This window comes from Saccoglossus kowalevskii, chromosome 2 (genome assembly GCF_978046115.1).
Source record: "Saccoglossus kowalevskii chromosome 2, keSacKowa6.1, whole genome shotgun sequence".
In the NCBI taxonomy this organism is placed as follows: domain Eukaryota; kingdom Metazoa; phylum Hemichordata; class Enteropneusta; family Harrimaniidae; genus Saccoglossus; species Saccoglossus kowalevskii.
The window spans coordinates 40105378-40119727 of record NC_140642.1 but is presented as its reverse complement, the minus strand read 5'-3'; the positions used below and the strand labels follow the sequence as shown (position 1 = coordinate 40119727).

Here is a 14350-nt window from a genome sequence, read left to right as displayed (position 1 = left end):
CAGAACTAACAATACAATTACAAAGAGTTGCAATTGCTGTATTCCCTATCCCAGAATCTCAAATTCGGTCATTACACATATGTTAACATTGTAAGCCTCATGTAAATATTTATTGTAGGGCACCATGGCAACAAGCATTAATATTCATGAGATGCACAATATGTGGTAATGTAATTTTAATGCCTCATTCTGATCCTCAGACTTGCATTTTCTCAAACATACTTTAAACAATTTTAGCAAGTGCAATAACATAGACATGCACCTCAATTAGTTTTACTTTCACTTTCATTTATGATCTATGTTTTTCTTTCCTATGTCTTTAACTGGAGGGGTCGTCACGCAACACATGTTCGAATTTGATGTAAATAAACAATCTGTTGTATTTGCCACTTGGGACTCAAGTTTCAAGGACACACCCACGACAACCCCTCCGCTTTAATATGACAAGCACAAAGAGAACTTTCAAAAATTTAACGAGGACTGTTTCATTTTCAATGACTTGTTTTCCCTGTTCTACCTGAAGTCAATTTTCTGCAAAAAAAATTCCAGTGAAAATGCAGCTTTCTTTATACGTTGCATTGAGTCTTAATACAACATAGTGAAATTATATCCACACTTTTTTGTTTTCAGCAAAAATAAATTCCAGAGAAAATAAAGTATTTTTCAGTAGTCAGCAATATTGCAAGCAACTTTTCTAACAATGTTTCTGTTTTAGTCTGTAAAATGTATTTAAACTAAAACAGCTAAATTGTCAGAGATGTTGCATGCAATACCGTATTTGCTCTATTAGTAGCGCATGTTCTTATGTAAATAACAGAGGTGTTTCTATGGTCAAAATACATAATTTTTTAATAAATCAGTAGACAATCAATGCAATTGTTGTTGTACATGTGCTTCTATTGGAGATGCTCTTCTAATAGAGCATATATGGTATCTAAATGCAACCAGAGTGAAATTGTTTTTGAAATGTTGAAATGCAAATATTAATTTTCCTTCTGCTATTAATTAATCCACAAACCAGAATCATTGACATCCATTTATATATGACTTAGTTTCTTCTTGTACTATGTGCCCCCTTATCTTGGCAGGAAGAATTGCCATATTTTTATGATGCAGTCAAGTGAATCTACCGTGTTCAGAGATGACACGACAACAGCTGATGGAAACATTTTTTCCCCCAAGTCATATAGTGACAACAATTTTTTTTACACTGGTGAAGCAACAATTTTTTTTGAAGAACCCTTCACTTCACCTTTCACCCTTCATTTTTTTTTATTCTGACCCCCCCTCAAAAATCAAATGGTCCGACCCTTAGTTGTCCGCTTTTATGTTGCATTTGAGTGAACATTAAAAAAAGTGACGTACCTCTCATATGAATCGTTCCAAGTGTTGAATCAGTTTCAATATAAGCTGTTGAGTCGCTCAGTACCCGATTGCATCCTTTACAAGAAATAATGAAAGGTGCCTCCTCAGGTTTATCGTCATCTTCGTTTTGTTCTTCCAACGGTCTGCTCACTTCATTACTGCTGTCGTAATATTCCTCACAGTTTCCAAACACATCTTCATCGCTATCCCCACTTTCACAATAGTCTCCATATGCTTCTTCTATTGGATTCGAAAACTTTCCTCGTTTAGCCGCCATTTTACCAGTGTGAAGTTGACACGCAATAAGAGCACGTAATAGAAGCTGGCACGCAATAAGTGCACGCAATAACAAATGCCGTAAATCGGCATTAATCGGCGGTTTTTGTCGTGCACATTGGACTGGTGTGACTAAAATAATCATATTTGGTGTATTTGGTATAAATCGAATTTCTTTCCTTTTTTGGCAAGAATCTTCAACGAAAATACGACGAAGCAATACAAGTGCTAAACTCTATCACGCTGTACTTGGCTGACAGTTTCATAGCCTTGTTCGCTTTCAATTCAAATTGCTCATTTAATATTTTTTAAAAAAACAACCATAGTTTTACACATTATAAACTAGTTTAAGGCGAACAAAAAAAACATTGGTTGTATATATTGCGTTTCACGATCGATGCCCATGTACGAGCAATATTTCACATTTTGGCACAACAGGTGCAATGATATTTGTAATTAAATCAGCTGCAGTCACTTTAAACACAAATTTATTTTTGAATATTATATATCAATCGAGATAAGACTAATAGTAGATTATTCTTTCGATTGACATATAATACTCGAAAATATATCGACTGCGGCCGATTTGATGTGCACGACAAAAAAACACCGAACTCCGGTTTACGGCATTTTTTATTGCGTGCTCTTATTGCGTGCCAGCTTCTATTGCGTCCTCTTATTATACCATGGGGCCCAGGCGTGAGATTTCGCCAACCGACGAGTAATTCATAATCTATGTATACATAATATTGCTGTCGACGATACGCGATGATGAGAAGAATGAATGCCCGATATCTAGTAGTGTACAGCCGTGTACGTACAAGTCTTCCAGCAACAGTAACATGCCGTATCCATAACATTAAAGATAGTTCATCCGAGAAGAAGTCTCACGTCCAGGAATATTCAGTTTCATACGTACCTCGACCAGTTCAGATCCAGAACACTTGTATTCCGTCGTTATATCCAACATATATTAAAGACGTCACATCGAGGGAGAAGTTGGGTTGTCTTGGCAACATCTTATTATCAGGACATTTCTGCACAAATTCAATTTTGACTGTTAAAAACGTAGATATAAATGCTGTTTTTTTAACAAATATTAGACTTTTTTCATCTCGAAAAAAGAGCACGGGGAAGCGTGTGAAATCATACGAAGAAGTACTTAATTATGACAGCAGTGATGATGGAAATGAAGAAGAATATTTTGACGATGACTATGATCCTCCTGATAATGATGGAAAATCTAAAACGTGGAAAGACATCAGATACCATATAAGTGGATTTCGAGCTGACCAGATTCTTGCCACAGGTTTAGGACTATCTCGAAAGTGAGTACATGATTTGCAAATTATGTATATTTTATTTTTAATATTGTTGATAGCTGTATTTAATGACAATGCTGCTGTATAACTTTGATATAGTGTTGTGTCAATAAAATTATTAATTTAATAATTTATTTGGGAGTTACAAAATGCTAAGGTTGTAGTTGTCAATGATGTTGAAACAATTTACCTATTGCAGTGAAAAGTACATGTATAAAGCTAGGGTTTCGCTTATAAACATATTTATAAAAAATTATAAAAGCTGATCATTAACTTTTATTAAAGTTCAAATATTCAGTAGTGTCTACGCCCATAATGCATATTCTTGCATGGATGTATGCTTCTTTTGACATAGCAACTGTAACCACCCACTTATTCAAAAAATGAGGCGCTTGCTGATTAGATAATGTTGAACTATTCATTAATATTAATTAGAACTGACAATAAGGCAACAATATATGTATCATTTCTTGATTGATGAACTCCATTTTATTTGTTATAAATATGTTTACTTTGTTTTAAACTTTGTAACTTTCATTATAATCTGCTGGTTTTTATGGCTTTGGTTCGTATATTCATGTAAAGTTTTTTTTATGATATTTCAGTAAAGTTGATGATGCATTTTTATCAGGAAAGCTACAATTGAATGGTGAAAAATTAACAAAGAAAAGTAAACGAGTGAGTTATATTCTTATTAAAGTTGTTTTGTCGGTAGAATTTGGTTTGAACCCTGTTGACATGTCAATTAAAATGTGTACTCAATAGGGAGCTGCAGTAATCAGAACTTTCTTGCTGTCGCATACGACTTATTTACCACTTCCATGTCACTGAGAATGTTCTAGAACCGTACTGTGTCTGGGTGGAATATTCTAGATTTTTTTAGAAACTGGTTGAATAGGTAATAGAACACTGTAGGAGGCAATAGAAGGTAATGGAACATTCTAGAAATTTATAGTAAATTCCAGACTCATTATGTATGCTGATGTAATGGTCTATTTATAGACAGTGTGGGTATATATAGGGGAGTTGTTCAGCACTGAGTTCAGATCGGAGATCTCGTTGAATTGTATTGGAGTTTAAGTATCTAGTTATTGGAGTAGTAGAGATTTATCGCGTTATTGTACTTGATGTTTGCAGAGTATAATAATACCAGTACTAGTTAAAACCTTATCTGTTGGCTCCGTGTTCGTATTTTATCATCGCCGCCAGGGAAGTCTTTCTGTTGCTGTTGCCATTTTGGTATTTGAACCATCACACCTGTACTATACCAATTACGGTAATATTACGTTTCATGTGACACTTGCCAATCGAAAACATCACCAAGCAAGTTTTTGGATCGATTGTGATTGAGTTTTCGGCGTCTTAGAATACCATGCTTAATACTTTTTCCTAGTGCTTTTTATTGATTTAAGTTGTTTAATAATTTTTTCACAGATTGATGTTGGTGACACCTTAGATATTGTGAAAGGCAGTGAGGAAGATAAGATTGAAGTCATGAGAGTTGTCTTTCGAAAACTTGAGGATGAAAAGTCTAGAAAAGATAAATATATTGTTATACTCAGAAGATGGAAGCATTTAGTGCTGCCCAAACCTAACTAAAATTTAGTATAAAGGCAAAATGGGCAGATCTGTTTTTTTATTCAAGGTTGTTATTATGCAGTTCCTTGTTTTGCTTTTTTTGTATATTATTTGCCCACAACACATTTTTAATCCTTTGTTTTGTATATGTAAAAAAAAAAGCGTAATACATATACAGTATTCAAAGGTAATAAAGTTGAACTTGATACTTTGATTGGTTAGTATGATCATGTGATCAAATTTTCTTATTTGCATAATAAGTATTTTTTTTAATAGCAAAGCAAGTTATATTCATTTCATAATTTGGGATTTTTTAAATTACCTGACATTCTCAAAATAATTCTTGGCTTAAATTTTTTTTTTTTTTTGCATCTGTTTATCAAAACTCCCAGCAACTAAATAATAAATTAAAATAAAATAAATGAGAAAATATTAATTAAATCTATGATAAAACACTATATATAAATAAAAAAGCTTGACTAAGAGCCCTATTTCAATTAGATTGCATGGTTATTGTTTCCTCAAATATCTATCATTTAGCCTGCAAAAAGAATTTATACTATCTTGGTACTGCAGTAATAAAAATGTTTTCAACAACACATTACAGATGTTTGTATTTTGTTTATTGATGGAATTTTCCAAACTTCATACTGGTTATGGAAAAAGTTACATCTATTATATTTAGATAATTGTTTAGTTTAGCTATTTCTGTTGATTTGGAATACTGCTATATTTAATGACAGTACATAGTAATATCTATGTTAGTAAATATTTTCCTTCTGATCATTTCTTTGTATAGTCCCATTTAATAGATAAAATGGTATATTGTTACTTGTTAGTTTTTACCATATTTCTACCAGTGAATATATCTGGCAATATAATCAAATAGTCCTTATGCAGGTTATACTGAAATGTACACAAGCTACCATGTGACCACTATATCAATCTGAAAAGTACAGTTGTCATAGTGCAATGCTTGTTTAGTTTTAACTTTGCACTCATGAATCAATCTTTCAGATTTATTAGGGTATTAGGCCAAATAAAAAAATGTTGTGATTCCAATAATTCCTACTTTTCTTGCTATGACATGCTTTTCAAAAATGGAGTAGGTACACATGTAGGTAGGGATTCTTTTTGTTTCAATTTTTTCTTGCATATAAGGACTGTTTTGCAAATAAGAGTATCATAAATCATTACTCAGTTTCGCAAAGTTTTGAATTTCTGTAAAATGACATTCAAACCCTGGCACGGTTTTCTCAAATATGGCTCAAAAAAGTTTAGGATTAAAGGAACCACAACATTTTTTGACTCCCGTGTGCGAAGCACAAAAAGGGAGTCATTGCAGTTAGTGTGTCTGTCTGTCTGTGTCTGTCTGTCTGTGTCTGTCTGTCTGTCTGTGTGTGTCTGTTCCATCGATATCTCAAGAACCAATGTTCGTATTTCAATGAAACTTGGTATATAGCTTGTCTGGGGCAATGCGCAGATTTGATTAGTTTTTGGTTGACATCCATGCATATTAATGAGCTCATCTGCATAATAATGTGTGAATTTTACACTATTTTTGTTATATCTCAAGAAGCATTAAAACGATTTTCATGTAACTTGGTAAGAATGTTACTAATGATTGGCAGCTGCAATTCATTGTTGTATTTTACTTTTTAATTAAAATTTAGCATTTTTTATGTATTTTTGTATTATTTTTTTTTTGAATTTTTCTGCCCAATTGCATGAATACAACTAATAGGAATCGGTGAGTGGACTAATTTGCATAATGATGCGCATGCGTATTTTATTTTTTATGACCAGCAATTTATCATGGTGTCAGCCATTTTGTTATTTCCAGTGTGTTGCACAAAAACGAAGCAAGCGCTCGGGAGAGGAAATGTATCAGTTTACATTATGAAAAGGTCTAAGAAATTACATGTATGATTTTTTATTACCGTATAAGTAAATAAATAAATAAGTAATTGAACAAATGTATAACCTCAATGACTGTGAAACGAATTACTGTGCAAGCTAGTTTACATTCACGTGTGGTGTACAATTACATTCAAGCCACGGAACATTGAACCCTGTGTGAGCCCAGTCAAGAAAATAACGAATGTGAAATTCATCATCGCTAAAACCATGGTAGTGTTGAAGATATGAAAATGGTTGGTAGGTTCGATTTCATGGTAAAATGTTGTGTAAATTCGTTGTGCTTGTGAATCCTGATTTATCACCGTATTATTGAACGCGAGAACAAATATGGTGACCTCCAGCATCAATGTAGTTGTATCAAGTCACTGCCGTAAGGAGATATTTCTTTTGTATCGCTTACCAACATTGTATTGTACTTCTTTCCTTTATTTTCCTTTACATATTTGGAAAATTGCATGGTGCACTTTCACCCCCACCTTCCCCAAATTACGAAGCTATCAAGTCGATTAGTAGGTATAGGATGTCTATGTGTGTTGATGACTACTACGTTGTGTAAGGGCTTCTCGTACGTAAAATGGGGCCCATTCCCAGAAAAAAATTCTATTTACACAGAGCTGACAAAATTCGCCTACATGTGTGAATATATGTTGGGATTTGGAGAAAAAAAAATCGTAAAACATGCCGAATTTACCGTGACAGCAGTGATCAATTTTGGTGCCGATTGCTGGTGGGCTGATCAGCATGTCGGATTATTTCTGAGAACGTTCTTCGTGTGGGAAATCACAAAATTATTAGCACTAAGTTGGCTGGTTTACCTTATTTTGTGTCAGAGTACCCTGTACAAATGACGTGAATCGACATGCGATGATTACCAAAACAATTTGACAATCGGTGTCTCATTTGTTCACCGCCCCCTCAACACGGTGATTTGTTACGATCGACGGTGATTCGTTATGAGGGGTATTTTTCCCGGCCCTTTTCGTCGGAAATTACGAATTCATTGGCTCTTATATATCCTAGTTTACTTTAGTTGTTTCATCCGATTATTCTGTACATTGATTTTACCTTGCAAAGGAAACAATCGGTGTCTGGCTTTGTTATATTTACACTATAATAATTTTATTAACACTTACACATTCCCCGGAGGGATTGGCAATGGTTACAAAAGTTTAAAAAGGAATAAAAGGTTACAAAACAGAAAATAGATAAGAAAAAACAAAAACAAAAAACAATCTAAGCTAATACATTACAGATAATAGCTAGTATAAAATTATGATACTACGATAGATAGAAAACAAAATGCAAAACTCAAGTAGTGAGAGAAGGTTGTCACTGGGGTTGCTGTCTTATTTCAAAACACTTCTTTAGGTACCTTGCTACGGGGAGTGTTAGGCCACTGTTGTTTAGCAAGGCAACACTATTGCAACACCTTATGTGGGGCCCCCAGCGTGGGCCTCGTGTTTCACTATTTTTTTCATTGAATATTACACGGCACGATATCCCTCAAATCGGAAGACACATTTATTACTCGAGTTACTGTTCCTATTAAGTCAAGCCATGGAGCAAAAAAGAAAATATGGTTAAGCTGAATACCATGCTTCATGTGGAATGTATAGACCGTGATGTCGGCATTAACTACTGGATGCACAGTGGAAACCACTGGAGCAACGCCACGCTGACCGGCGTCTCCTGCCTGGTTAAAAAAAAACATGCGGGACGGGCTGCAGGGTTTTAAGCCGTCGTAGATGTTTTTGAAACGAAAATTAGCGAATAGGTTTTGTTTCGAGCCACTTAAAATGTCCTATGTGTATTTTTGGTTGGTACTCATCGCGTGCGACGTGCCCCAGATAGTGTCAATTTATACGCAGTAACAAATGAGACGCGTTGGGGATTACTTTAAATTTTACGTACCGAGAAGTACGTCTGCCGTAAATTATTAATATTTGTTATGGTACTGAGCTGTACGGTGGTTGTAATTTTACCATGTCGATTTTCGGGATATACGAACAAATCGAAAAGATTGTGATGCCTTCCTTATTAATATACGTAACTGAAAGTAAATAAATATAATATTTATTGACACACATATTGATATTAAGATAGTGGTTTGAATTTTAGATATTTAGATTGTGATTGTTTGTCAGAAATTTACATAGTTGTTCTTGCTACTTTACGTTTTCCGTGTTAACTAAATTTCTAAAATATTTTTAATTGCCCTATAAGTCTATTTTGGGCATTTATTTGTTTACTATTTTCGTTGCATTTCATTTTCCTCAATGTTTTATGAATTATTTCAGTTTTCTTTTTAATGTTTCAATTTTGTGTAGACATTTTATGCATATTTTTAAGTAGGCTTATTGTAGGTATACGATGTCTATGTGTGTATATGGCTACTGGTGGCTTCTTATTTAATAGATTATTCATAATTTGTTTATCATTTTCAAATATTCCCGAATATTACATCATGATCCCTATTCCCTCAGCACACGGGAGTTCTTTCTAAGCTTTCTTTGATTTTTCTCTTAGCTTTAGCACTATTATTTGAAAAGTTTTTCCAAATATTTATTTATTTGCTCATTCTGACCATATTACAATCTGATTAAAATCTGATGTATTGTACAGCATAATTTTAATTATATATTTTTATTTTATTTTTACTCCATATTTTTTATTATTTTGTAATTGTTTTCATTATTATTACATTCTTCTTATTCTGTATTACTTTAACTATTACCACGTACCTGCAGGCTTTTGCGATTACTAAATCTTTTAGAAAACTGCCAGCAATATATGATAAATTCAAATAAAATAAAGTAAAATAAAGTGTATGATGAAAATAAATAATTAAAAACATTTTTTTTTAAATTAGAATAAAAAATCCGAACTAGGGTCTTATTATAATCAGATTGACCATATCATATTATCCCATGGTGCCAATAAAACTCTACTGGTCTCAAGAGTACTATTATGAAAACATGACAAATTTGGCAATTGTAATTATTAAAAAACCAAATACAAGGTAATTTGTATACATGGAATCTCCCTCTCGGAATGAAAACCAAATACAAGGTAATTTGTATACATGGAATCTCCCTCTCGGAATGAAAACCAAATACAAGGTAATTTGTATACATGGAATCTCCCTCTCGGAATGAAAACCAAATACAAGGTAATTTGTATACATGGAATCTCCCTCTCGGAATGAAAACCATATACCACACCGTCTCGTCATTCTTGGCCACATCATCATGGGATTTCAAACTAATTAAATTTAATTAAGAATAGGGGTTTTTTAGCAAGTAGTTATCTTTCAATATCTTTGTTGACAAATTGCAGTTACCATAAATTACTGTAAAATGGCACTGTATCACCCACGTGTTGGACCTCGTTTCTGTGAAGGCTTTCAGCAGATGATGTGCGTTATTATATTTGACATGTACCATCAAAAATGCAGGAATGTGGGTGCCATATACAATCGTTAATATTATTTATACATTATCTTCCGCTTGGAAGCTAATTTAACACAGCCCCATGGACCAAGCTATGAGTCTACCCTCGTGTCGTTTAACGAGTTGCAATAAAAACAAAAATATGACATACTCTTGTGGCTGCAGGATTAGATTATGTTCTTGCACTCCTATTATTTATCTTTTAATCTAATTTACTAGTGGTTGTACGTTTAATTTAATCTTGCATATAGTCTCTTGTTAGTGTTTTGGTGTTTAATCTTGATACGTGCCTGATTTTAATGTGCATGGTTATTGAAATTATTTTTGGTGTGAATTCTGGGAATGGTGCGAGGATTGCTCATCGAGTATCCTATGTTACGTTACAGCAACCGTTAAACGCCGACGGTAAAGTGCAGCCATTTTACACTCTTAGCGAGACCAGTATTCTGACAAAATATAGAACTCTGGTGCAGCTGAACAACGCACTCGGACCTTTACTTCCCAATGATCAAACTTCCATTGGAAGCCACAGTATTTTGTGTCCTGATTTATAATTTGTACATTATACAAAAATGACAAAAATGAAGTCAATTTAGGACTACACTTACGCACATGGTATTTTCTGGGTACGCATCTTCTTTCTGCAGTACCTCATTTCGTTTATTTTTTGATGAACCACAATGTTTTGAAATAAAAATCGCCGACTGTGTCGGCTTCTCTGCTTCGGTTTATATTCCGGGAAAACCCGAACATACTTCCGAATAGTCAAATGAATCTCTAGACGCGATTGGCTGTAAGTAGATCGTCACTTAGCAACCTATTGTTCGTTTCGTCTATTGTCGGTTGCGTTTGTTCCTTTCACCGTCAGAGAGTAAACAGTAGCAACACGGTGTGTCAGCAATACAGTTATGTTTTTCAGACCCAAGTTTCCCACCAGGTGAGTAAAACAATTATTGGTACATGTTTTATCTCATTTTCAGTTTAAGCGGTTACCGTAGTGCTGTAATATAATAGCAAGTTTCTAACAACTGAGAAACCGATTACAGACAGCGCGCGGGTGCGTATAGAATGCTGCACTCGCCAAAATTACGCAGTTTTCAACAAATTCAATATGCTTCAATGTAGTCCCCCATACCAATAGTATTGCACATTTTGCGAAAGGCCGTTCGATCAAATACTTCGTTCAGCCCCTAAAGAAATATTGCCAGTGGTTCGAAAGCTAGAAGTCAACATTAGCAGTCGTCACGTATTGTTTTTTCGCTTGTTACAGGTTCACGAACAGTATTTTCTCAATGCACTGCTGGTTCATATATTTATCGTACGAGTATACGATTGTTTGTTCCCATTATTATTGCGCGGAAATACAAAACAAAAGCGGCTCTATAGCAAAAATACATAATTATTTGTTGGTACCAACTGATCATGGGGTACACCCATATAACTATCAACATTACATCATGGGGTACACCCATATAACTATCAACATTACATCATGGGGTACACCCATATAACTATCAACATTACGTCATGGGGTACACCCATATAACTATCAACATTACATCATGGGGTACACCCATATAACTATCGACATTACATCATGGGGTACACCCATATAACTATCAACATTACATCATGGGGTACACCCATATAACTATCAACATTACGTCATGGGGTACACCCATATAACTATCAACATTACATCATGGGGTACACCCATATAACTATCGACATTACATCATGGGGTACACCCATATAACTATCGACATTACATCATGGGGTACACCCATATAACTATCAACATTACATCATGGAGTACACCCAAATAACTATCGACATTACATCATGGGGTACACCCATATAACTATCAACATTACATCATGGGGTACACCCATATAACTATCAACATTACATCATGGGGTACACCCATATAACTATCAACATTACATCATGGGGTACACCCATATAACTATCAACATTACATCATGGGGTACACCCATATAACTATCAACATTACATCATGGGGTACACCCATATAACTATCAACATTACATCATGGGGTACACCCATATAACTATCGACATTACATCATGGGGTACACCCATATAACTATCGACATTACATCATGGGGTACACCCTCATAACTATCGACATTACATCATGGGGTACACCCATATAACTATCGACATTACATCATGGGGTACACCCATATAACTATCAACATTACATCATGAAGTACACCCAAATAACTATCGACATTACATCATGGGGTACACCCATATAACTATCAACATTACATCATGGGGTACACCCATATAACTATCAACATTACATCATGGGGTACACCCATATAACTATCAACATTACATCATGGGGTACACCCATATAACTATCAACATTACATCATGGGGTACACCCATATAACTATCGACATTACATCATGGGGTACACCCATATAACTATCGACATTACATCATGGGGTACACCCATATAACTATCAACATTACATCATGGGGTACACCCATATAACTATCAACATTACATCATGGGGTACACCCATATAACTATCAACATTACATCATGGGGTACACCCATATAACTATCAACATTACATCATGGGGTACACCCATATAACTATCGACATTACATCATGGGGTACACCCATATAACTATCAACATTACATCATGGGGTACACCCATATAACTATCGACATTACATCATGGGGTACACCCATATAACTATCAACATTACGTCATGGGGTACACCCATATAACTATCAACATTACATCATGGGGTACACCCATATAACTATCAACATTACATCATGGGGTACACCCATATAACTATCAACATTACGTCATGGGGTACACCCATATAACTATCAACATTACATCATGGGGTACACCCATATAACTATCGACATTACATCATGGGGTACACCCATATAACTATCGACATTACATCATGGGGTACACCCATATAACTATCAACATTACATCATGGAGTACACCCAAATAACTATCGACATTACATCATGGGGTACACCCATATAACTATCAACATTACATCATGGGGTACACCCATATAACTATCGACATTACATCATGGGGTACACCCATATAACTATCAACATTACATCATGGGGTACACCCATATAACTATCAACATTACATCATGGGGTACACCCATATAACTATCAACATTACGTCATGGGGTACACCCATATAACTATCAACATTACATCATGGGGTACACCCATATAACTATCGACATTACATCATGGGGTACACCCATATAACTATCAACATTACGTCATGGGGTACACCCATATAACTATCAACATTACATCATGGGGTACACCCATATAACTATCGACATTACATCATGGGGTACACCCATATAACTATCGACATTACATCATGGGGTACACCCATATAACTATCAACATTACATCATGGAGTACACCCAAATAACTATCGACATTACATCATGGGGTACACCCATATAACTATCAACATTACATCATGGGGTACACCCATATAACTATCAACATTACATCATGGGGTACACCCATATAACTATCAACATTACATCATGGGGTACACCCATATAACTATCAACATTACATCATGGGGTACACCCATATAACTATCGACATTACATCATGGGGTACACCCATATAACTATCGACATTACATCATGGGGTACACCCATATAACTATCGACATTACATCATGGGGTACACCCATATAACTATCAACATTACATCATGGGGTACACCCATATAACTATCAACATTACATCATGGGGTACACCCATATAACTATCAACATTACATCATGGGGTACACCCATATAACTATCAACATTACATCATGGGGTACACCCATATAACTATCAACATTACATCGTGGGGTACACCCATATAACTATCGACATTACATCGTGGGGTACACCCATATAACTATCGACATTACATCATGGGGTACACCCATATAACTATCAACATTACATCATGGGGTACACCCATATAACTATCGACATTACATCATGGGTACACCCATATAACTATCGACATTACATCATGGGGTACACCCATATAACTATCGACATTACATCATGGGGTACACCCATATAACTATCAACATTAATTGTGCTGGTTTCCTGCTCATAAATACACGTGTTACATCATAAATATGGCCCTTATGTTGAAATGGGCATAGCGATTATTCAGCACGATCGTGTCGTGTCACATTTCTTGAATATATATAGTGTGTTTAGTTTTTTATGTTCATTTTTTGGTCCTCGTCGAATCAAAGACAATAGAACATATTTCTATTGTCTTTGGTCAAATTGTCAACGTCAGATGTTTAATAAACCCGTGGCCGACTGTTTTGCAGCCCAGCAACTCAATACTAATTAATTAATACCTTTGTATTTCGA

At 34.9% G+C, this 14350-nt stretch overlaps 2 protein-coding genes across 2 annotated transcripts in view; one reads left to right on the top strand and one right to left on the bottom strand.

Moving 5' to 3' along the window:
- Window positions 1-1719, bottom strand: part of LOC100371453 (uncharacterized) — a 37580-nt gene extending 35861 nt beyond the window's left edge. Inside the window, exon 1 of the mRNA XM_002732397.4 lies at window positions 1366-1719. Coding sequence (XP_002732443.2) covers window positions 1366-1642 — 277 coding nt within the window. The 5' untranslated portion in view covers window positions 1643-1719. The remainder of the gene's footprint in view (window positions 1-1365) is intronic.
- Window positions 1720-2296: 577 nt separating this feature from the next.
- On the top strand, window positions 2297-5140 carry LOC102803715 (uncharacterized). Its single transcript, XM_006813595.3, has 3 exons — window positions 2297-2969; window positions 3569-3641; window positions 4398-5140. Exons 1-3 carry the CDS (start codon window positions 2410-2412, stop codon window positions 4560-4562), a joined length of 798 nt encoding a protein of 265 aa, XP_006813658.2. The 5' UTR covers window positions 2297-2409; the 3' UTR covers window positions 4563-5140.
- The last annotated feature ends 9210 nt before the right edge of the window (window positions 5141-14350 follow it).